Here is a 25646-nt window from a genome sequence, read left to right as displayed (position 1 = left end):
CCTGGTTAATCTCCTCAATGTCCCTGTATGAGGTAAATAAATGTGCAAATCACCAACAAATGTATAACATAACAATAAAGTGCCAACGGTAAAGTGCATAACCCATAGCACATTTAACAGGGCACTCCCAAACAGGAGAACCCATAACCATTGCAGCACAGCTCCTGCTCTGTAAATAGGATTTAGTAGTAGTGGGCCGGATAGGGATGGCAAATTGATCCGCAAACCCGATCTGGTACCGTGACCGAATAGCACCTCTTCTGTCCCTTTTTCACTAATATATTCACCTCTATCCATATAGATATTTCTGCCCACTTTCCATAGTCTCATTAGGTACCGTATACCCTATCGTCAGTGTAGTGAGTCTGACTGCTGCAGCGGGAAGACATATAGTCTAATACGGCATCTCTGACCCACTCCTCCCCATATTCCCCCACTCCTCTCATGACGGGTTCAGGCAGATAGGGATAATCATAGCCATGTGATTTTCTATAGCGCTGGATTATTATTCGACCAGCTCGGCTATTTTTGATTACATTGTGACCGCGAGCCTGCGCTGGCAGTACCCAGAATAACGGCTCTTCCAGTACAGCGGCATACGTGACCACCTCCCAAGCCTGAAGGAGAGCTTAGCCCCATCGCAATATCCCTGCTGCCATTTTAGATAGATACATATACACACACACACACACATACACACACACACACATACACACAATAAGCCCACGCCGGGCCTCTCTGATGCTGGCGTGTGTTGCAACTTCCGGCGCGCGGTGACATCACAGACAGGCCCGGCGTGGGACAGTGCAGGAGGCAGGCCAGCAGCTGGGGAGATGCTCGGCGGCGACAAGAGGCCCTACCTGCGCCGTCTGGGCCCCCCCGCAGCTACCGGCAGGACAGTGAGCCATAAAGTGGCTCATCCGTGAAAGGTTGCACCCTCCGTTTTTATAATGCGGGTTAAATAAATGATTTTTTTATGTTATTGACACGACTTTGCTGTGCGCTGGAATTACATTGTTTGGATATCCCTGCCCTAGCAGAAAGGTGGGAATAACCTTTGCTGCAGCAGTAAACTTGGGAAGTATATTATTTATATTTTTTCTTACAATTTCTTTTGAAGATTTTTTTTTTTTGCACCATTATTTAGGGCACTTTTGTTAAACAGTTTTAATTGCCGTGTTGCAAAAATTAGGAAAAATGTTGTGACATTACGGCAGGAACGTCGGTTCCTATTTTAGTTAATCAGCCCAGTTAGTCTACTGTAAGCTGTATATTTACCCCTTTGTGGACATTAGTGGTCAGATAGTCATGGGATGCCAATGGTCAGATACTCATTGTATAACGCTTGCGCTCACCACGAACAAGACCGGGCCCCGGTACTGAGGTGGTAAAGTATGAAACTGCGCACCCACAGCAGCGGGGGTACGCCTGGAGGGTGGGTTGTCAGCGTAGCTGGGTCTGGGTTGGAGAGATCGGTTTAGTTCAGATTCTTGCCAGAGTCCGGGGGCGGAGCCAGTGGGATGGTCTGAGTCCGTTGTGCCGCGGTCAGGGAGATTGGTAGAGTGTCCGTAAGCAATGATCGGGGATGGAGAGGTGCAGGTAGTCTGAGGCAAGCCGGGGTCGTTATCCAGAGCAGGTCCAATAGTCAAACCGGGGTCTTTATCCAGAGGGGGTCCTATAATCAAGCCGGGTCGGAACACAAGAAAGCAACAGAGAGACAGCAACAAGGCGCAAGAACACAAGGCACAGCAAACGCAGGAACACAAGGCACAGCAAACGCAGGAACACAAGGCACAGCGAACGCAGGAACACAAGGCACAGCGAACGCAGGAACACAAGGCACAGCGAACGCAGGAACACAAGGCACAGCAAACGCAGGAACACAAGGCACAGCAAACGCAGGAACACAAGGCACAGCAAACGCAGGAACACAAGGCACAGCAAACGCAGGAACACAAGGCACAGCAAACGCAGGAACACAAGGCACAGCAAACGCAGGAACACAAGGCACAGCAAACGCAGGAACACAAGGCACAGCAAACGCAGGAACACAAGGCACAGCAAACGCAGGAACACAAGTCACAGCAAACGCAGGAACACAAGGCACAGCAAACGCAGGAACACAAGGCACAGCAAACGCAGGAACACAAGGCACAGCCAACGCAGGAACACAAGGCACAGCCAACGCAGGAACACAAGGCTACACAGGTTATGCTCAGCAAGGTGAAAGTTGTTTAAAGTAAACAGGAACCAATAGCAAGGGAGGCGGAGCGGAGGTGCGGCCTCTGCGGAGGCTAGGATAGGCTGCAGGAGAAAAGTGTGGAATTAGGAATACTTGCAACGCAGCTGGGGGCGGTGCATGTCGTCACGTGCGCGCGATGCAACCGGGGGGGGGGGGGGGGGGTGGTGGAGCCAAGCTCTGGGGCACAAAGTGAAGAGCTGCAGGTGCGCGTGCGCTCTGTAACAAGAGCGGGGGGCGTGCTGCAGCAGTTAAGGAGGGTACAAGCCGCAGGGGATGTGTTCCCCGATTCCTTACACATTGGATGCCAATGGCTAGCTGGCCCCTTGAGCCACTCGAGGGTTAATATATCACAAAGTACAACAAAAGTTATTTAATAAGAACAATATCTGAAGAACATTGATACAGGGAGTAATGTGATTTCTATTACTGGAGTGAGGAGGAAATATGTATTTCCACTTATGAGACATAATTGTAAAATGATTAATTGGGATGTTTCTTTGCCTTCCTCTGGATGAATGTAACTATAACAATGTAGCTTTAATTATATTCAGTATGTTGCACAAGTAGAATTTTATAAAGGTTGAACTCAATGAACATATGTCTCTCATCCAAATCTACTCTGACGCATTGCAATGTTACAATAATACATTTTCTCACTATAGATGTATCTTCAGCACATGACTCGTCTGTGAGCAAGAAGCAATGTAAGAAATCTCCCAAACATCATAAATTACATGAGGGGTTAATGGGAATATGTTTTAAGGACTTCAACATTGCATAAGTCTGTATGAGAATTGGAACAAGATTACCAGAAACTCGGCAGAGCATTCCTATACAGCCTTTTACTAAACTTGCAGACACCGCAAGACAAGGAGCGGGTTTAAAGAACAGAGACATGAACCCCTACAGTGGGACATACGGTAATGTTATTCCGCAAATAATCCCCACAGGAGAGAAACCCTATAGCTGCTTTGAATGTGGGAAAAGCTTCAGTTGGAAATCAGATCTTGTTACACACCAAGGAATCCACACAGGGGAGAGACCCTATAACTGCTCTGAATGTGGGAAAAGCTTCAGTCGGAAATCAAATCTTGTTATACACCAAAGAATCCACACAGGGGAGAGACCCTATAACTGCTCTGAATGTGGGAAAAGCTTCAGTCGGAAATCAACTCTAGTTTTACACCAAAGAATCCACACAGGGGTGAGACCCTATAAGTGCTCTGAATGTGAGAAAAACTTCAGTATGAAATGGTATCTTGTTAGACACCAAAGAATCCACACAGGGGTGAAGCCTTATAACTGCTATGAATGTGGGAAAAGCTTCAGAAAGAAATCAGATCTTGTTGCACACAAAACAGTCCACACAGGGGTGAGACCCTATAACTGCTCTGAATGTGGGAAAAGCTTCAGTCGGAAAACACATCTTGTTAGACACCAAAGAATCCACACAGGGGTGAAGCCTTATAACTGCTCTGAATGTGGGGAAAGCTTCAATGATAAATCACATCTTGTTAAACACCAAGGAATCCACACAGGGGTGAGACCCTATAAGTGCTCTGAATGTGAGAAAAGCTTCAGTATGAAATGGTATCTTGTTAGACACCAAAGAATCCACACAGGAGTGAAGCCTTATAACTGCTCTGAATGTGGGGAAAGCTTCAGTCGGAAATCAGATCTTGTTAGACACCAAACAATCCACACAAGGGTGATACCCTATAACTGCTCTGAATGTGGGGAAAGCTTCAGTCGGAAATCAACTCTAGTTTTACACCAAAGAATCCACACAGGGGTGAGACCCTATAAGTGCTCTGAATGTGAGAAAAGCTTCAGTATGAAATGGTATCTTGTTAGACACCAAAGAATCCACACAGGGGTGAAGCCTTATAACTGCTATGAATGTGGGAAAAGCTTCAGAAAGAAATCAGATCTTGTTGCACACAAAACAATCCACACAGGGGTGAGACCCTATAACTGCTCTGAATGTGGGAAAAGCTTCAGTCGGAAAACACATCTTGTTAGACATCAAAGAATCCACACGGGAGAGACCCTATAACTGCTCTGAATGTGGGAAAAGCTTCAGTCGGAAATCAGATCTTGTTAGATACCACACAATTCACACACGGGAGGGACACTATAACTGCTCTGAATGTGGGAAAGCTTCAGTCGGAAATTGCATTTTATTAGACATCAAACAACCCACACACGGTGATAAACTATAACTGCTCTGAATGTGGGAAACGCTTCAGTAAGAAATCGTATCTTATCTCGCAAGATCTCGGACTTCTCTGCTGTGGATGCCGGCTCTGTTCTTGATCAAAATATCAGTCTCTCACTCCTACTCTGTACACCGAACAGTCGCGACTTTGGACTCCTTCCCCCCATCCCTCCCCCCCTCCACCATTCTTTCCCTTCTGCCCCTCCCCCATTCCTTCCTTTTCCCCTTTCCTCCTCCCCCCCCCCCCCCTCGTACATAGATGCACATTCTCTACTGGTTAAAATGCATTCAATATGTGTTTATTATGGGGTATATTTTAGGGCAATTCATTTATTTGTGTAATTTTATGATGTATTTTATTTAATGTCTATCTGATATAGATTCCACCTTATAGTTGTCATCTAGTTGTTAGCTTAGTCACATAGAGATATTGTTATTTGCCTCTTAGTAATCAGTTATTTTAAGGTATATGCTCAGCATTCATTTGACGGTTTCGTATGCTCCCTCACAGGAATTATGGGCGACAGCTGATCTTTAAATTCTATGCTGTCTATTGTGCGGCAATTCTGACTACCCTATTTCCTCGATTCTATGACGCACCCTTGATTTAATAAAAACATTTGGGGGAAAAAAACACTTAAATGTGCAGAATGTTTTTCTGGGGGGAGAGAGAGAGAGGGGGGGAGAGGGGAGGATAGAGCGAGAAAAGGGGATAGAGCGATGGGGAGAGAGATGGGGGAGAGGAGGGGAGGAGTGGGATAGGAGGGAAGGGGGGAGAGGGATAGGAGGGAAGGTGGGGAGAGAGATAGGAGGGAAGGTGGGGAGAGGGAGAGAATGGAAGGACACAGAGACAGACACACGGCGATACATACACACAAACCTTCTGCACGTGCAGCTCACACAGCGATTTGACGGGGAAGGGGGCTGCTGTGGAGACATACCCCTGTCCCAGGGCTCTCCACTGAACTCTCTGCACCTCATGGAGGGGGGGGGGCATGATCTCTGCACGGAGGGGAGGGGGGTATGATCTCTGCACAGAGGGGAGGGGGGCATGATCTCTGCATGGAGGGGGGGGGCATGATCTCTGCACAGGGGGGCGAGATCTCTGCACGGAGGGGAGGGGGCTGTGACTGCAGCGATGCTGTTTGCTGAACAGAAGACCTGGCTGGCATCTGCAGCATATCTCTATGCACGAGGGGTAGGAGGGGGGCCATGATCGCAGACATGTTTGCTGCACACAGAAAACCGACAGGCATCTACAGCAGCGCCAAAACTATAATTACCACAGTTTTATATGGTTTTAGTCTTTATATATATATATATATATATATATCTTATACTATATTTGTGAAAGCACTGTATGCCTGTCTGCATGGCCTCTGTCCCTAGGGGAAATCTCATTGGTCCCTTGGCCCGCCCGCCCCCGCACACCTCTCATTGGCCTGAGGCCGAGTGACACACACACACACACACACACCTCTTACCCGCCGGTCCCCAGCCTGAAATCCAACTCATCACAGCCGCAGTGCGCGGCGGTCATCGGGACCCGTGCGCACCTCCTCCTCTCCCCGGGTCTCCCGCTGTTTTTCCTCCCCCACCCCCCTGGTGCCGCTACAGTCAGTGGGGGAGCGGAGCGAGCGCCCGGGACACAGCGGGGGACTCTCACCTCACCACGGCTCTCAATTGTGTGTACGCGCTGTGCGCCCCCGCGCTCTCCTCCCCGGGATGCCGCTGTGTCCGCTCTCCGCACTGACCCGCGTGGAATATCTGCCTCCCTGGTGGGTGTACTGGCTGCACGGGTTCCCACACCTGCAGCTCTCCCTGTGGCCCGTGGGCAGCGAGTTCAACCCCACGGACAGCGGCTACCGGCAGGTCAGTGCCACCCGCGGGCTGTGTGCAGGGGGTGTGTAAGTGCCACGGGCTTTGTACAGGACGTGAGTGGGTCTGTCCTTAGCCTGGTAGTGGGTGCAGCCTGTGGCTTTGAAGTTCCCTGTCTTAGTGGGTGCAGCCTGTGTCTGTGATGCCCCCGTGTCAGTGGGTGCTTGTGATGCCCCCATGTCAGTGGTTGCCTGTGATGCGCCCGTGTCAGTGGGTGCCTGTGATACCCCCGTGTCAGTGGGTGCCTGTGATGCCCCCCCCCAGCCCTATGCCCCCCCCACCCCTCCCTGCCCTTTGCCCCCTCCGCCCCTCCCTGCCCTTTGCCCCACCCCTCCCCGCCCTTTGCCCCGCCCTTTGCCCCCTGACCCTCCACACCCTGTGCCTCTCCCCGCCCTTTGCCCCCCTGACACTTGCTCTCCACGCCCCTTGGCCCCCCCCGCCCTTCCACGCCCCTTCCCCCCGCCCTTCCACTCCCCTCCCCCCCCCGCCCTTCCACTCCCCTCCCCCCTGCCCTTCCACTCCCCTCCCCCCTCCCCCGCCCTTCCACTCCATGTCTCCTGCCCTTCCACGCCCGGGCAACGCCGGGTATATCAGCTAGTATATATATAGACATTTTATATTAAATTGATAGTAACACTATGTATTAATAATTGTGGTTTTATGATTACTTAAATGTTTGTTTTGTACTGTCAGTGTTTTACAATTTTATTAGCAGGTGTGTCATATAGAACACTGATTGGATTGCTAATTGCGAGGTGCCATTCCCATAGGCTGATATCATTTCCAGGAAGGGTACTTTAACTAGTGCCATGGGAACTGTTAGACCAACCACCTGAGGAAGTGTCATTCTGACACGCGACGCGGTGAGGTCATAGGCAGCGACGGAGGGCTCGTGACGACGGACTCCAGAAGCTGCGCACGCATACACACCCATGAGGGCTCCGTTGAAGGCATTGGGCTGGCTGATAATCATCACGTAAGCCCCCATTCCCTAAGGTCTTTGAACTCAACGAGTGCCTTGGGTTACTGAGGCTTGTCCTCTGGTAGTGTTGTGTGATTCATTGGATATTATGATCCGGTCTTAATTATAAGCATGTTGTACATGTATTAGTGTACATATACATTGTGTTTGGTAGTACATACTGTCTCTGTGTTTTCTCCCATGAGCCCTTTTTGTTTTGATCTACAACAGCGCCCCCTGGCTGTTTTTTTTTCTTCAGTACATCGACTTTTAGAAAATTGAAGCCAGTGTCGTTGACCCAGCTGGTCAACTGTTCCATCTGGCAAACATGCCAAATTCGGATCCGAATCCTGGGAATTACTGGTAATGCAGATTGCTTCCACACCGCTGCGATCTCGCACCTTGTGGCTGTTGCAAAATGTGCAATTAATTTGTGGTGCCGCGTTTGACATTCCCTGAATCCGTCTGCCCACTAGGAACAATCACGGATCCAGGGGGATCTCCAAATTGAGTATCGTCTGTATCCAATCTCTAATATTTCCCCAAATCTGGACCACTTTCGGGCAAGACCACAGCATGTGCTTTAAGTCGGCTATCTCTCTGCACTGTTTCGGGCAGAGCGGAGAGTATCCCCTGACAAATTTAGAGAGTTTTAGTGGTGTGTGATACCAACGCATAAGGACTTTATATACGTTCTCCTTTAACGTAGCACAAACTGAGCTTTTGGCTGCAGCTTGCAGGATTCTGTCCCAGTCCTCGTCCTCTAGTGTCTCCCCTAAGTCGGACTCCCATTTTCTCATGTAATTTAGTCCTTGATTCGTCAGTCTTCTCCGGACAGATCACTTCCCTGTACATCCTAGAGGTTAGTCCCCTTGTGGCTGTACCTCTAGAACACAGCTGCTCAAAATTTGTCCTTACTGGCCTGATTGGGAATTTGTTATAAAAGGCTCTGATCTGAAGGTATCTAAAAAATTCCGTATTTGGTATTTCCTTTTCGGATTTAAGTTGCTCAAATGTTTTAATACATTTTCTCCCTTCCAGATCCTTCAGTCTTGTGTACCCTGACTGCGTCCAAATCAATAAATTGTTACTGAGCATCCCTGGAGTGAAATCCGGATTTTTTAGCAGAGGGGTCATCAGGGAGTGTTTGGACGTTAAACTATATCTAAATTTAGCGAGCTCCCACACCGTTAGTGAGTTTGCCATGGCCTGCAGCAGCGTTCCTACTATGTTATAACATTTTTTAGGTAGCCAGATTTTATTGTGCAACTCTACTGGTGCACAGCATGTTTTCTCCAGTGTCACCCATCTCCGCGGTTCGGGTCTGTGTGCCACTGGATAATTTGACTTATTTGAGCTGCTTTGTAATACGCCATCAAGCAAGATACCGCCAGTCCTCCTTTTGTGGTTGGCTGTTTTAGGATGCTATTCGCGGGCTTTTCTTATTCCAAATAAAATTCATTATTCGTGACTGGAGCGAGAGGATGTCAGCCTGGACCATGGGTATTGGTAAGGTCTGAAATAGATAGAGCACTTTTGGGAAGAGATTCATTTTTATACTATGGATTCTTCCAAACCAGGAAATGCAATACCTCTCCCATACTCTGAGATCCTCTCCTAGAGTCTTGAACAGTTTGGGGAAATTTGCTCTGTACAAGGTTTTGTAGTCTCTAGTGATATAAACCCCTAAGTATTTGATAGCGGAGGCTTGCCATTTAAACTTAAAGTTTAATTCGATCAATTTTCTACCGGCTTTGGTAGGTTTATATTGAGGGCTTCCGATTTAGTCTGATTAATCTTAAACCCCGAAATTTGATTACATTTCCCCAGAATCTCGAAGATATTGGGCAGAGAGGTAAGTGGTTTGGACAACATCAGGATCACGTCGTCGGCGTATAACGCTACTTTGTGGGATTGGTCCTTTATTTCTATCCCTGAAACATCTGGGTTTAGTCGAATGTGTGCCGCCAGGGGTCCTATACAGAGGGCAAATAAAAGCGGCGACAAGGGGCACCCCTGTCTGGTCCCGCTACGGATATTGAACTGATCCGATGGGAAGCCCTGATACCCTTGCCGTAGGGCTGTTGTATAATGCCAAAATGGCTTCTAGTACGCGTCCTTCAAAGCCAAACTCTCCTAATGTTTCTTTTAGGTAGGGCCAATCCTATCAAAGGCTTTCTCTGCATCCAGACTTGACACCATTGGAGGGATGTTTCGTTTTTTGGCCTGATCGATCAAGTCTATAATCCGCCTGTTGTTGTCTGCTGCCTGCCTGCCTCCGATAAACGCTACCTGATCCGGATGTATCAATCTGGGAAGAACGAGACCCACCCTGTTGGCTATTAGTTTAGAGAAAATTTTAATGTCTGAATTGATCAGGGAGATGGGCCGGTAGCTCTTACAGTCTGCCGGGTCCTTACCAGATTTATGGATCAATGAGATTGATGCTTGGAGCATTTGAGCTGGGAAGGAGGCCCCCTCAAATATCCCATTAAATAATTTCAGTAAGTGCTGAGCTAGAATTTTAAGATATATTTTATAATATAAATTTGAGAAGCCATCTGGGCCTGGGGCCTGAGCTGGCTTGAGTGACTTTATTACCTCCGCTAGCTCCTCTAAAGTAAAGTCCCCTTGTAACGCATCTTTTCCTCTCTGCTCAATTTGGGTAATTGTGCCTCTTTTAAAAAAGTTTTCAATTTCTCTCCTGTCTTTTGCGTGTGGCTGACCATATCTTCATGATAGAGAGTCTCATAGTACTGTTTAAATTTGTTCACGATTAGTCTAGGATTAGAGGTAAGGTCCCCCCCGTGTTCGAATTTTTGAAATACCATAATTTGGAAGCTTGTTGCGTAGCTTGTTGGCAAGTAAGGTATATGGCTTGTTGCTTTTTCGTAAAACTTTCGCTTAGACCAGGCCAACTCCTTCTCGGCCTGGGAGGATAGCAACAGATTCAGTTTAATTTTGGTGTCAGAGAGCTCCTTCAGGGTGTCATCTCGTTTGTTGTCCCTGTGGCGGGCTGTGAGTTGTGCTAATCTCTCCCGCAGCTCCTTTATCTGACCTTCTTTTTCCCTTTTTTTCCTCCCTTCCAGATTCATTAAAGTCCCTCTAAGGGTCGCCTTATGGGCCTCCCAGAGTATGGAGTGTGAAGATACACATCTTTCATTTGTGCTGAAATATTCTTTAATTTTTTCACCTATTTCTGCCTCTGATGCCGGATGTTTTAATAGAAGCTCATTGAGCTTCCAGTTCTCTCCGGGTCTGTCCAAAGAGCTTAACGTGCACCGCAGCTCAATAGGTGCGTGGTCTGACCATGAAATTTCATGAATCCCCGTATGGTAGACCACTGGAACCACTCTATTCTATACTAGGAAATAATCTATTCTGCTGTATCTGTTGTGGGGGTGCGAGAAAAAGGTGTATTCCCTCGTTACAGGGTGTTGTTCCCTCCATATATCCACCAGGTAGCAATCTCTCAGCCCCTGGGTTATTGTTAGTACGTCCTGTCTGTGTGTTTTGGTTAGTCCCCGTACCTCTGTCCAAGTGTGGGTCTATAGCTCGGTTGAGATCTCCAGCAGGAAAAACACTGCCCCTTGCGACTTTATGGAGTTTATTGAAAAAGAGCACAAAAAACTCTTGGTCTTGCTCACAAGGAGTGTATAAAGAGGCTAGTGTGATCTCTTGTCCCTGGATTGTACCTGTCAGTATAATGTATCTCCCAGCAGTGTCTATGTATGTTTTCTCAACTTGTAGGGATATGCTATTATGAACAAGGATGGCCACTCCTCGTTTTTTCACTGGGGCTGAGGCCAGATAGAATGCCTGAACCTAACAGGACTTACACTGGTAGGGTCCAGGAAAAGAAGTAGCGGCTTGAGGCTAGGTGTGGCGGTGAAGGGGTTAACCAGGCTTATAATAAAGGTCAAGCCCACTTGGTTAACCCTGACCCGTGTGTTAGGGTCTTAGAGTGTCAGCTCTGGGACCCAGATGTTAAAATGTATTACTGCAACTGTATACTGATTTTGTGACATTAAAGAATGATGTGATTTTTTGCCGATGCTGGGATCGGGAGATTTCTAGGGTGTAAGTTTCAGGGTGGGTTTGGGGGAGAGTCTTGGACACATTCTGCAATGTAGCGGGGTTCTGGGTTATGGGTGTGAAAGCGTAGAAATAAAATCAATGAGTCAAGGGTTCAAAGTAACAAGTGAGTTTATCAACCCCATGGTACAAGTGAGAGAGAATTAAAAAAGAACTCATACCTCTAAAGAAATATTGCTTAGTATCACATTTTGATACATTTCAAAATGAGTAATACGCCCCTTAAGGGGGCTGGCTTAGAGATAAAAAATATATGATGACCTATACAAAAATACATATTGATATCTAAATATGCTACATACGCTATATTCTTATCCTATAATTTACCATAATGTGGGCCTCTTGACCTTGTGACATAAGGGAGTTACTCTGTCCAGCCCTGTGTGTACTGTAGCTGTCAGATAACAGAACCTAAGGTCAGCAGAAATATCTAAGACAGGAAAAACCTCTTACGATTGCACTTTCAATTCTTGCATGCCTCGTAGGAATTACACAAGGGCGAGTTACATCTAGAAGCGATACTCTGCAGAATCAAACATTCACAGATCATACATGAATAAAACAAATAAGCATACATACAAGCAAACACTCAAAATGGCGGTTAGGCCAAAATGGAGGTGATGATAGCCACACACATTATCTCAGTCTTCACAGTCCTCTCTTTTTATTCTTGAAAACGGTCTTTTTTTTTTTTTATAACTTTGATTTTATTGGGTGAAATAAAACATACATGTTATCACCCCCCATTGGCTTCAGTAACATCACCCTTTTTTTTGTTTGTTTTTAACATTCATCCAAAGATTTGACATACCAGACTCACAAGACAAACAGGGGGACATAACTACGGGGTAAGCAGGGCAGGAGGGGGAGGGGGGGAAGAGGGGGTGCGTAGGGGGATCCTTATCCTTGACGAAAGCGGGTGTCGGCCCTCCGGCTCCCAGCTGTCCAGTCGACTGTTCTCCTCGGAGTCTCCATGGGATTATATGTGTGTGTATCTATGCCATATGTTCTGTGGCCCTTGTTTTCTCTTTTTGCTCCCTCCCTAATTCTTGGGGCGTCCGTCGTCTGCAGCGTTCCCGCCCACCCCCCAATTCCTCTGTCTCTATTTGGTCGTGGATCCGTTTCGTCACCGGAGAACGCCTTTTTTAAACTATCATTGCAATATTGTGGTACTATCTATTCCCGGGATGTCCGTCTGTGCCAGTCAAGGCTCCCAGACTTTTAGAAAATTTGGGCCGGTGTCGTTAACCATACTCGTTAGCTGTTCCATCCGGCAGACAAACCAAATTCTGTTCCTAATCTTGGGGATGTTTGGGAGATCTGGTTGCTTCCATAATGCTGCGATCTCGCACCTGGTGGCAGTTGCCAAATGTGTAATCAGCTTATGTGAGGCGTTCGATAGCCCCTCGACCCGTCTGCCCAGCAGGAACAGCCATGGGTCCAGGCAACCTCCAGCAGACGTTGAAGCCAATCTCTAATTTCCGCCCAAATCGGAGCCACCCTCGTGCAAGACCACAGCATGTGGCATAAGTCCGCTCTGTCTCCGCACTGTTTGGGGCAGAGCGGAGAGTAGCCTTTGACAAATTTAGATAATTTAGTGGGAGTATAGTACCACCGCATCAGGACTTTATATGCGTTCTCCTTTAACGTGGTACAGATAGAGCTTTTAGCCGCTGCCTGCAGGATCCTGTCCCAGTCCTCGTCTTCTAATGTCTCCCCTAGGTCTGCTTCCCACTGTCTCATGTAATTAAGTCTGGGTTGGTCGTCCGTCTCTGGGCAGACTACTTCCCTGTACATTCTAGAGGTTAGTCCCCTTGTGTCCGTGTCTCTTGAACAGAGCTGCTCAAAATTTGTTCTCCGGGGCCGAATTGGAGCTTCGTTATAGAAAGCTCTGATCTGGAGGTATCTAAAGAATTCAGCGTTAGGAATATCCTGCTCCTCTTTGATATGATCAAATGTTTTAATATATTGCCTACCCTCCAGATCATTTAGACGGAGATACCCTGCTCGAGTCCAATTTGAAAAACTAGAGCTATCCAATCCGGGAGCAAAGTCTGGGTTTCCCCAAATGGGGGTCATCAGAGAATTCGGGGATGTAAGAAAACATTTCAATTTGGTCGCCTCCCACGTTTTCAAGGAACTGGCAATGGTCTGCAGAGGTGTCCGCATGGCGGACCGATTCTTTTTGGACAACCAAATTAGATTTTGAATTTCTACTGGTGCGCAGCATTCTTTTTCTAATGCTACCCACCTCCGAAGGCTCGGGTCTGTGTGCCATTGTATAATCTGGCTCAGCTGGGCAGCTTCGTAGTAGGCATGGCACCCCCAACCCTCCTCTCGAGGACGGCCTCCTCAAGATTTCTTTTTTAATTCGCGGGCTTTTCTTATTCCAGATAAACTTTGTTATTAAGGACTGTAACGCGAGAATGTCGTCTTTTACTAGGGGGATCGGGAGGGCCTGGAAAAGGTATAGCACCCGTGGGAGGAGATTCATTTTAACACTATGAATGCGACCTATCCACGAGATGCTACACTCCGCCCATCGCCGGAGATCCTCTCGTAAAGTCCGGAACAACCTGGGATAATTTGCTTTATATAAAGCTTTGTACTCCTTCGTGATATACACCCCTAGGTATTTAAGCATGGAGGGTTGCCACTTAAAGTTGAAATTTAGTCCAATTAATTTTTCTACCGGTTTAGATAAATTGATGTTGAGGGCTTCTGATTTGGCCTGATTAATTTTGAACCCTGAGATTTGTTTGAAGGACCCTAGAATTGAGAAGACATTGGGCAGGGAGGTAAGGGGATTTGATAATGTCAGGATCACATCATCCGCGTAAAGCGCCACTTTGTGTGACTGCTCCTTTACAGCTATTCCTGTAATATCCGGGTTGTTTCTTAGATGTGCCGCCAGGGGTTCTACGCACAGGGCGAACAGCGGGCAACCTTGTCATGTGCCACTCCTTATTTGAAATTGATCTGATGGGAACCCTTGGTGCCGCACCCTTGCCGTTGGCCCCTCGTATAGGGCCATGATGGCCTCCAAGAGGCGTCCCTTGAAGCCAAACGCCTCCAGCGTCCCCCTCAAATAGGGCCAGTCGATCCTATCAAAGGCTTTTTCCGTGTCCAGACTCAATACCATTGACGGAATATTCTGTTTTTGTGCCAGATCAATCAAATCAATTATTCGTCTGGTATTGCCTTCCTCCAATGAACCCTACCTGATCTGGGTGAACCAACCTGGGAAGGACAGTACCCACTCTATTGGCTAATAGTTTGGAGAAAATTTTGACATCCGTGTTTATCAACGAGATGGGCCGGTAACTCTTACAGTCTGCCGGGTCCTTGCCAGGTTTATGGATCAGGGAGATGGACGCCTGAAGCATCTGGGCTGGAAACGAGGCCCCATGCATGACCGAATTAAATATTTTTAATAGATTTGGGGCTAGAATTTTCAGATATTTTTTATAGTATAGGTTGGAGAAGCCATCTGGGCCGGGCGCCTTGGCAGGCTTAAGTGACTTTACAACTGCCGTTAACTCTTCTAAAGAGAAGTCCGTCTGTAACGCTTCCCCCTCCTCCCGGGTCAATGTCGGCAGTTTTGCTTCCCTTAAGAATTCCCTGAGATTGTCCCTCGTTTTTTGATTATGTATGACCTTCCCTCCATCATAGAGCGTCTCGTAGTAGCTTTTGAATTCCGCCACGATCCGCTTAGGATTTGAGGTAAGGTCTCCCCCTTGTGTGCGGATGGCTTGTATATGGTAATTAGGAATTTTGTTTCGGAGTCGATTAGCTAAAAGGGTGTCCGGCTTGTTCGCCTTCTCAAAGTACCTGCGCCTAGACCAGCTCATTTCCTTTTCCGCTTGGGAGGTTAGTCTGATATTCAACTGCTGCTTGGTATCTAACAGTGCTCTTAAGGAGCCATCGCTTTTGTCTTTCTTATGAGCCTCCGTTTGGGCTGCCAATTTCTCCTGCAAGAGTTTTATCTGATGCTCCTGATCTCTCCTGCGCCTAGCTGCTAGGTTCATGAGCGTGCCTCTGAGGGAAGCCTTATGGGCCTCCCATAATGTGGTGTGTGATGACACACTACCTGTATTTTCTGAGAAAAATTCCACGATCTTCGCTCCAATTTCTTTTTGAGTGTCTGGGATTTTCAGCAACAGTTCGTTTAATCTCCAGTTTGCTCCCGGCCTGTCTAGTGAATTTAGTGTGCACCGCAGCTCTATGGGTGCGTGGTCCGACCACGAAATATCGGGGATCCCCGTGTGGGAGACCACTGGGACCAGTCTATTGGATACTAGGAAGTAGTCCAACCGGCTATAGCGGTTATGGGGGTGGGAGAAGAAGGTGTAGTCTCTACTCTGTGGGTGTTGCTTCCGCCAGACATCTACCAGCTGACAGACTTTTAGTCCCTGGGTGATTTGTTGAACATCTAACTTATGTGGGAGACCAGAAGCAGTGAACCGGTCCATTTTGGGATTTATCGTCCTGTTAAGGTCCCCCGCTACAATCAGAGTTCCCTTGGCTTCCTTATGTAATTTCCGAAAGAAAAGGGAAAAAAAGTTTGCTGATGGCTCGCAAGGTGCATATATTGATGCCAGTGTGAGAGGCTTCCCTTGGAGCGATCCCACTAAGATAAGGAACCTACCCTCCCTGTCTGCTACTTTTTTCTCTACCATGAAGGCTATCCTGTTGTGGATCGCTATGGCCACCCCCCTCTTTTTCACCTGAGCGGACGCCAGATGTACTGTTTGAAAGTCCTTATCTATAAATTTTGGGTAGCTATCTCTGGAGAATTGAGTCTCCTGGAGAAAGAGTAAGTCAGCTTTATGCCTTTTGTAATCTCTGAGGGCTAATTTGCGCTTTGCCGGGCTATTAAGGCCCTTAACATTATGAGAAATACACCTGACCTCAATACTCATTGTATTTTAAACGTGACCTGATTCCATCGGTGTCCTGCTGGGCCATTCTGGTTCCGCCGGGCAGCTGGGGACCCCATCTTCGTCTTCTCCCGTACTGTTGTCGCCTTCCGCTCTTGCACCACCGAGGGGGGGAGGACATGTGGTGGGGGGTAGTGACACAGGGGGGAAGTACACAAGGGGAGACAAAAAAGGAGAAACAACATGAATTCATATAAACAGAATACACTGTGTCATCGGCTCTAGGACGTCCCTGTCCTATAGCCAAGTCCATTGCCTTTGGGATGGGGGCTCTCGCGAATCCCTTTCCGCATCCCTCCCCCTTTACCCAAAGGACTTCGTCCGGTTCAGGGAGCCCTCCCCCTTCCCTGGCCCAGTTGAGACTCATGCCGACTCCGGGGTAGTCCACTCGGCTCCAACCCCGTGTCTGCGCTTTGCATACACCCTGCCTTATAAACACCTTCAAACCTCTAACTTAGGTTTACGACCGTCTGCCGTTCCGCCTGCCTTCCCGTTTGCTAGTATCCCATGCTGCCTGCCTGCATCGCTGTTCTCTAGTAGAGAATGACCCTATCCCCCGTGATCTATCGTCGTCCCCCCTATGTCCACACCGCGGGGGTCGCTCCCTCTCTCCCTCCAGCGCCCTCCCCTCTTCGGCCGCCCTTATCCTGCTCCATCTCTCGACCTCTTGCTATTCCTATCACTTCATGGAACCGTTCGCCATTTCCGTCTATTTCCTATTTCCCGCCCTCTTAGATTATCCTCCTGATTTGAGGCCTCCTCGTAATCTACTCCTCTACCACCCTCTATCACATCCCCCTACCTTCGACTACATTCCTACTTTGTCTGTTCCCTCTGTCTTCCTGTATCTACCTAATTCTCCACTCCGTCCTTCCTCCTCTCTTTCTATCTTCCCCTTTATCCCTCTCCTTTCCTATCGTCTGCCATCCTTCAACATACCCTCCCTTCTGCTTCTTCCTCTCTCCGCCACCTCTCCTCCTCCTCAGCTACTTCCCCTACCCTCGAGTACTTCCTCCTCCCTTCAGCTACTTCCGTCCTACCTTGTTGTCCCGTCATTCCTCCTCCGCTACCCCTCGCTTCCTTCCGCTCCTCCTACCTCTCTCCCTCCCTCCTTTCTAGTCCCCCCTCCCTACTCCCACTCTACTCCGGCCTTGGCCCTGCAGCGACCCTTCGACCCGCTATCGATTTCTCCTCTCTCGTCTGCCCGTCTTTATTCCCCTTATTGTTGCCATTCCTCGCAGCTACCGGACCCTGTGAGTGTGTTCTGAGGGGTCGGCGCAGTCCTTCTGGCGGCTTCCGGCGCTTTTTGTCGCCACCTGATGAGGTCATCATCCAGCGCGTCTGACCCGGCTGCCCTCTCCAAGATGGCGTCTTCCTCCGCGGCCTGATGACGATATCCGTCTTCCTGTTTCCGGCGGCCGCCATTTTGGATGCCACTCTGCCACGAGGAGGATGGAGCGCGCGCTCTCTTCCCGCCTTCGGAGTTGTTCCGGGATCTGCGCCTCAAGCTGGCTCTCACCACTCTCCATTACCGCCGCCATCTTCCTGGGAATGAAGGTAAGCCTTGATCTTCCTATTTTTTGCAGGAGTTCTCGGTGGTGCCATATTTAGTTGGAGGACTCTCACAGTTTTTCCAGGGGGTCTTTTAATGGACAGTTCTGCGTGTAGCAATAGTGTAAGTCTCCCACTCCCTTTATTTGGGGGGTATCGTGGCGCAGTAGGCAGACAGCTTTAGGTAACCTTAGAGAAAAAACAAAACCACGCACCAATCGGCGTAACATCTTTCGAGCGCAACTGTGCGCCTTTATGGGTAATCAACAGTGGCTTATCAGCGCCTCTTCCCTTTAGCTTTGGGCGAGCCGTTCCCACCGCTCCATTCCGGCTCCAGTGCCTCGGTCTCCTCCACCACCTGTGTGGGAGCTTCCCCCAGGCCCAGCTTTGCTAGAAAATCAGGCCCTTCCGTGGGATCCCTCATCGTGATGGCCCTCCCGTTCCTTGCCACCATTAACCCGAACGGGAAGGTCCATCTGTATCGGACGTTTTGGTCGCGTAGGACCTTCGTTATGGGGAACAGCTTGCGGCATCTGAGCAGCGTAGCCGGGGAGAGGTCTTGGAAGATGAGCATTTTACTGCCCTCATATTCCACCGCTGGTAGGGGCCATGTTTGCCGCAGTATAGTTTCTTTGGTGGTGAAGAAGTGCAGCCTTACGATGATGTCGTGTGGCTGCTCATTCTGTACCGGACGTGAGCGGAGGGCTCTGTGGCATCGATCTAGGGCCAGGGCTTCTTTGCTGTAGTCAGGGAGCAGGGACTCCAGCCATTTTGCGATGTACTCTGTGCAGTCCCCGATCTCCTCAGATACCCCCCGGATTCGGAGGTTGTTCCGCCTGTCGCGTTCTCCGCGTCCTCCTGTCTCTCCCGCAGCTCATCGATTTGTCTCTGTAGATCCCCCGTTTTTTTATCAGTTTTTTTAACCACTTTTATAGTTTGGTCCACCTTCTTCTCTAAGTCGTCTGTTCTTGAGCCTAGCTTCACGACGTCCCTTTTCACCTCCTTGATTTCTGCCTCCAGGACTGACTTTAGATCATTGTATAGTCTTTCAAAATCACATCTCCTGACAGGCAGTAACGCTTGACTGCTGGGGCTTTCCTCCTCTCCTTCCAGTTCGGTATCTGTGTCTGGGTTTGAAGCCGGCGCCATTTCCTCTATGCCCCCACTCGCGCCTGTGCCTCCAAAGTAAGCCCTGACATCGGCTGTTTTTGGCTTTTTATGGGAGCCTGGCTTTTTCGGGGCCATCCTGGGATGTTTATAGAGGATGCCTGAGATTTGTGGAGCAGTTCCGCCGGTTTTCGGGTGTTTTTAATATACTTTATATTGAGCGCGGCACGGAGCTAGCAACTTATGCTACCATTCCCGTGTCCTTCGCGCATGCGCCTCTCGAAAACATAGTCTTTTAAGGATAATTCAGATAAAACTCAGAAGCGTTGCACTGGCCTGGAGGGCCCAAATTTGCATGGCTTTGATAGTTCTGGAAACTCACAGAGCTGCTGGCTATCATATCAGCCAGGTTGGTCTTTCTGCCATCATCTTCATCTGTATTCCATTGAAGAGGACTGACTTTTCCTTCTGAGATTACATCTTCCGTAGTGTCATCTGTGATCAGTGGCATGGCCTGGGTAGAGGGTGTTACACACCTTTGCAGTATGGATTTACTGCACATGACACAGACATACAAAACAATCAGAACTGCAAACACACAGACAAATCCATTCATCAGTTTTGCTTCTAGGAAACCAACCAACTTGGTAATTCCTAACAAATTTCACCTCTTATCTCCGCCTTTACTTAATCTCTCCTGTATCTCTGTGATCCTCTCTAGCTCATGCTCAATCTTACCACTTTGATCTTTAATAAGAACACAACACTGCTCTTTAACTAGGGCACATACGCTAAAATATTGTCCAGAGCCATTCTATTCTGTAGGGTCATTAATCTAATCTGTACCTGTTCTTAAGTAAATTAAAGGATATAGTTGTATGATTGAGAACATCATCCAGTACATCCGTAAGTACATTGAGCCTGTCATATAGCAACCCAACTCCTACATTAGGAAATAAGCTAGCCCAAAATTGTTCTTTCCATAGACTACTTTTCAACCCCTGTGTGTTGGAAGTGGCTCTGCTATTCCTGATCCTGCCAGTGGGTAATTCTTTAGTCATTGTAAAGGCAGGTACAATTGTACCTAGATAGCAAGACCCTGTCCAACCACATGGTAATACTCTGTAGGCCCATTTTCCACAAAGCCAATACACTCCCCTAGGTAAACTAGAATTTGTGCAAGCACTTTTTACTATCTAAATTAAAGCTGAAAAATTATGGCCACATCTTCCCTGTAAATTTTTAGTTCAGGGCTGTAAATACATTTTCATACAAGTTTCATTGGTTGGTGGAGACACCTGACCCAAAAATTGATTGTTGTTCCCAGTGTAATTTCCACCTACAGGAACCTCATTTACCATTGGAATTCGGTTTAGAAAAGTTCCCTGTAAACAAATTCAAATTAACATTTCATCATTTTAAATTCGGCAATAGTGTAAGGTATCCCTACTCAAGGGGTTAGATGTAATTCTCTCTTACGTCATTGGGGGCCACTAGAGCAGCGGTGCGCAAACTGTGGGGCGTGACCCCCAGGGGGGGCGCGACACTGCCGACGGGGGGCGCGGGGTTTACAGAGGCCCCGCGCGCTTCCCGAAGGCACTTAAATTAAGTGCCGGGGGAGCTGCAGGGCCTCTGTAAACCTAACTTACCGTGGCTCCGGCGGCTTCCTCCCTGCGTCGCCATGGCAACGCGGCGTCAAAATGACGCTGCGAGGTCATGTGACGTCACGTTGCTATGGCAACGTGACGTCATTACGCCGGAGCGCGGGTAAGTTGGGGTTAGGGGGGGCGCGGGAGTGAGGGGACAGCCGGCAGGGGGGCGCAGGGAAAAAAGTTTGCGCCCCCCTGCACTAGAGTATGGCAGGGATTCATTGTATATATTCCCTTGTGACCCATAAACCTGTGCAGCATTGTGCGAGATTGTATGATTGTCTGAAAAATGATGTGACCACAAAACAATAAACATTACAAATATTTCAAAATTGATCATCCCTTGTCATCATCTAGATGGCGTAGGCTGCTCTTGCCTAGCGAGGCATACATCTTAAAACACACTCTAAAGCATAAATAAAATAATATTGAGTCCTGAAAAAGCAAATTGTTTGTTTAAGACCGGGCCTTGCCTGAAGTCTTAATTCCTCGGTGGTTAAATGTTCTAGGATTATTGTGCCTAGATACTAACTGTTGGTTAACGCTGGCTTGATGATTCTTTGTCTTTGTTAGCTGTTTACGGTGGTGCCGGCACTTTTTTTTTCTTGCGATGCTGCTGCTTTGTATTCTCCTTGGTAGACTGTATAAGCTGCACCTAAGTTTGGAGAGACTTAAACATTTCATTAATAAAAGCACAAGGAGAGCGCTTTTAACCACTATAATTTAGTATCAGCACAATTTTTTTTGTTTTTCACCTCTGTCTTGGCATCCGCATATAAAATAATCACAAAAACACCTTGCTCACCAACTACAAAAGAAAGAAATCAACGGTACATAGGAAAGTATCGTAAGAGAACACTGATAAGTGACAAGAGGTTGTCACTAAACGTTCCTAAAGCTTGCACTCATTGTAAACTGTAAAATATACATAAAGTACCAGTTAAATAACTAATACCACTAATATCAAATTTATTACAGACCAAATGGGAAATATCCACATAAACCTAACTATAACACAACTAAAACGTATACAACTTTTTTACAAGCTAACAACTGACGAAATGCATAAAATGACAACTAATAAACCATAAATAAAAGAGTCCCCATGTGAACAAAACGGACAGTATACGGTAAACAAAAATGCTAGTATGAACACAAGTGTAAAGCCCTATCAGAACATGAGGGGCCAGTGTCCATAATATACTAACAATGCTAATTAGCTTCACCACAAAACACTGTAGAGTAGCAGCTTATCACATTAATACTTAGTTCCCAAACAGGCTCAAAATAAAGCTATCCAATAGTTATGCTGGAAAATGTAAAGAGGAGGGGTATATCCCTCTCTACATGAATATTCATGAAATAACATGTTGCTATGTGTAGCAATGAGTAGACAGCACCAAAACACAACACAGTATGAATGGAGTCATATGGGCAAGAAATGTTCAAGGATAAATAACAAAACAACACACATAAGGTAATGTTGCAATGAACAAAATAGGCAGAGTCCGCATATAGACAGGTGTGTTATGGAAAATCATATAAATTATCCTCTTTTGTTCATATGCAAATCCTATGCCATGTGAACAATATACGACATAAAGAATGATGGTATTTAAAACATCAGCAGCTGGAGATTTAAATATATATACATCATGAATTTGACAATAGCTACTGCTTAAAAAATAAAATCTGGATTGCCTACAGTTGCATTCTTTAAAATGAGAGGCTATAGATCAGGGTTCAAATTGAGACACCTTTTGGAGGGAAAGGAGAGGTAATGGTAAAAAGTTATAAAAAAAATACCTCACATATGCAGTTAACTTTAAAGAAAAAATTATTTCATATGTGACTTTATGCTTACTCGTTTGTATCGTACGCTTTGGGGAGTACTGAGTATACTTTTGACACTATTCAAATATGGAAATATATATTAAATATTATTGTATTGTTAATAAAACATTTATAACAAATAGAATTAAAAAGAAACATCTCCTAATTAGAACAAATAGAATTGAAATGTGTTTACTGGTTTCTGCGTAAAGGTAATTTGGATACTGCATGTGGGGATTATAACCCCTTCTTGTAATAATTCCTCCATTATAGGGGCTATGCCATCTAAAGCATTTCTGCGGAGTGAGTATTGGCTAATTCTGGGGTGGGCAGCGTTGGGAAATAATTTAACCCGTACTGGTGCAACAGACCAGGTGTACTCAGTACTCTTGTTGGGAGACGCCCATAAACTATGAGGTATTTATCCTAAAATGGATACAAAAAACAGAAAGCAGAATAACTAAGCATAATTTCACACTTCTCTGATACAGAGCAAAATTAACTTTACAAAAAATAAGATAAAAAACCCAAAACAGACCTGTTGGATCCGGCAAACTCAGTCCAAAAATAAATAAATTACAATATCATTCTCTTTCCCCATACTATAACTAAGCTGCTTTTAAACATTTTTTTTTTCTTTTTCAGCTTCTAGTTAACTTTTCATGTCTGGAACGTGGTCTTTGTACATTCCTTAAGCTGGAGGAGGGGGGCCAGCCCGCTTGGCTGCTTTTAACCTTCCCTCTTTTAAATGACTGGTGTTAAAAAATCCGACAAGACCAGTGTATTTAAGAAAACAAACCGTTAGTTTCCTATTATAAGTTTGAACAAAGAAACCTTGATAACTAAAAACATAAACAAAACCATCTCTGTAACCCTTCCTATAAAACAAAAATCCTATTGTTTTATTTACTATTTATTTATAATTCCTTATCTTTCTTACACACACGTTCTCTGAGTTTATCTTCCATCAACATTCATTCTACTTTCTACGGGCAATTAACAAAACTTCAACATACAATGCTTCCTAGGTTTATTTTAACCCTTTTTATTATTTCATTCAAAATCATTATGATCTGTTATTTGTATTATTTGTTATTTTTATGATTAGTAATACACGTGACAATGTAAATCGCTATGTACACTAATGGCGCTATATGAATAAAGACATGCATACATACATACATACATACATTAACTATCAGAGTGACACACAAACACTTCACTCCATGACATGTATATTATTATTGTAGAGGGAGAAAGGGGGTGGCCCGGTATTAAAGGGGTTGCACCCCATATGGCCATCCCCTGATCTCACCAGAGAGACAAGGGGTTAACTGGACTGCGGTCCAGAGATGTGGTTTGCACCTTGTTATACCTTGAAAATGTATGTTCCCCTGTTCGCATGTTTCACCTTTAATGTTGTTTCCCAAGGCAGGGATAAAATCCTGCAGAGATTCCTTTGCACAAAGGGAAGCAGATGGTCAGAGGGGCGACCCAATGTCTAGAGACTAAGTATTTATTAATCAATAGACTCTGCCAGTCTAATTGTTACCTGAGGGCGGAGAATCATCAAACTGGAGTGGTTTGTAAGTGTTATGTCTACACCTACAAACAATGCACCTACAAACAATGCAGATACTTCATTTGGTAAACTGATCGTCGCCCCTGATTTAATTATGGGGCTACCCTTGAGTTCCAGTACACATGGGCTAATTAGCTGGGGGGCATGGGTTAATCTGTGTCTCCACGTTAGGGAGTGGATACAGATAATTGTTCACCAATAGTCTGTATTCAATGTTAAGAATAGGGTTACACAGGTATATAAACTCTGTCAACCCTACAGTTTTTAGTTGTGCTTCTGATTCCACCTGGAATGTCACCGGATTGATGGAGAATTGCTAGCTGATACTTCTCCATTCCCCAACCCTAAGTAAGTGTTACCTTCTTGCCTGTTAATTGTACTATTTTGCTGTGTTCACCTTATTAAAGGAATAAATTATATTTTATTATATCTAAGCCTCGTTCAGTTCAACCCAGATATTTGGTGTTCATTATATCTTGTCATATGCTACCGTGACAAGCTCTATAATTAACTGGTGGCAAGCGGTGGGATTGAACTGGACCTATATTACAGTGTACTGCGGGACCCTGTAATATAGTGGGAACTCGAAGGGAATTGCGAGTTCCTGGGACTAAAGATATTGAACACACAGTAGTGCAACTGTTACCACAAGTTGTAACACCACCTCACTGCTGCGACTGAACCATGAGCGAGGCTGAAGGCTCATCCAACATGAGGACCCGAGCTCAGCTAAAGGACAAGTGCCGTGAATATGGACTGCCCTATGAGAAACAGGAGGTCGCAGAAATGGTTGACGCAATCGGTGACTATGAAGCCCGGCTTGCAGAGCCTCAGGATACGGCTCAGCTTGCCCTTATACAGCCACCCGGAGATCAGGGAAGGAACCCAGTGCCGGGGCGGCGGAATCTCGGGGAGGGAACGAGTGCACCTCCCGGGAGCAGTGCAACAGGAGGGGTACTGGTTGCTGCGGCTACCAGTCCGTTCACCCCTGAAATGTTGGCACTGATTACTGCGTGGGAGAGACAGAGGGACACCGGAGGAGCGGCTGCAGTTTATCACTATGGCAGTGAATAGACCCACTTATTGCCCCCCTGTCCAACCCAACACAGATGAACTCAAGCTGGATCAGCACAGTTTCACCAAGTTCGTGGAAGGTACTGATCAGATCGACAGCTTTCTAAAGAACTTTGAGACACAGTGTTTCCCCAGAATAGGGTTGCCCGTTTGAACCCCTTACTGTCCGACGATGAGGGCGCTTCCTGATGAGTATGCTGATGACTATGAACACTTGAAAGAACTGTTATTGTTTCAGTACGGTTTTACCCCTGAAGCCTACCGGGGTAAATTCCGGCAGGAAGAGAGGCAGCCCCAGGGGTCCTATGTTACCTACGTGACCCGCATGGCTTTGTACGGGATACGCTGGGTGGAGGGCTATGAGGCACGGACTTACCAACGCCTGCTGGACCTCATCTTTCAGGAGCAGCTCATGCAGCAGTGCCCACCGGCGGTGAGGGCTTGGGTGTACGACAAGAAGCCCAAGACTTACCAGGAGGCGGCGAGGCTTGCAGATTACTATGTGGCCAGCCGAGC

General features: G+C 46.8%; 2 protein-coding genes across 3 annotated transcripts in view; one reads left to right on the top strand and one right to left on the bottom strand.

The window, feature by feature from the left end:
* Positions 1-5114, top strand: part of LOC142468138 (uncharacterized) — a 29121-nt gene extending 24007 nt beyond the window's left edge. Inside the window, 2 exon segments of the mRNA XM_075574303.1 lie at positions 2905-4285; positions 4287-5114. Coding sequence (XP_075430418.1) covers positions 3030-4285; positions 4287-4464 — 1434 coding nt within the window. The 5' untranslated portion in view covers positions 2905-3029 and the 3' untranslated portion in view covers positions 4465-5114.
* Positions 1-25646, bottom strand: part of LOC142468238 (uncharacterized) — a 407600-nt gene that overhangs the window by 191781 nt on the left and 190173 nt on the right. The window lies entirely within an intron of this gene.

The sequence above is a fragment of the Ascaphus truei genome, chromosome 1 (genome assembly GCF_040206685.1).
Source record: "Ascaphus truei isolate aAscTru1 chromosome 1, aAscTru1.hap1, whole genome shotgun sequence".
NCBI lineage: Eukaryota > Metazoa > Chordata > Amphibia > Anura > Ascaphidae > Ascaphus > Ascaphus truei.
Note: the sequence above shows the minus strand (reverse complement) of the source record. Positions and strands in the feature narration are given on the sequence as shown.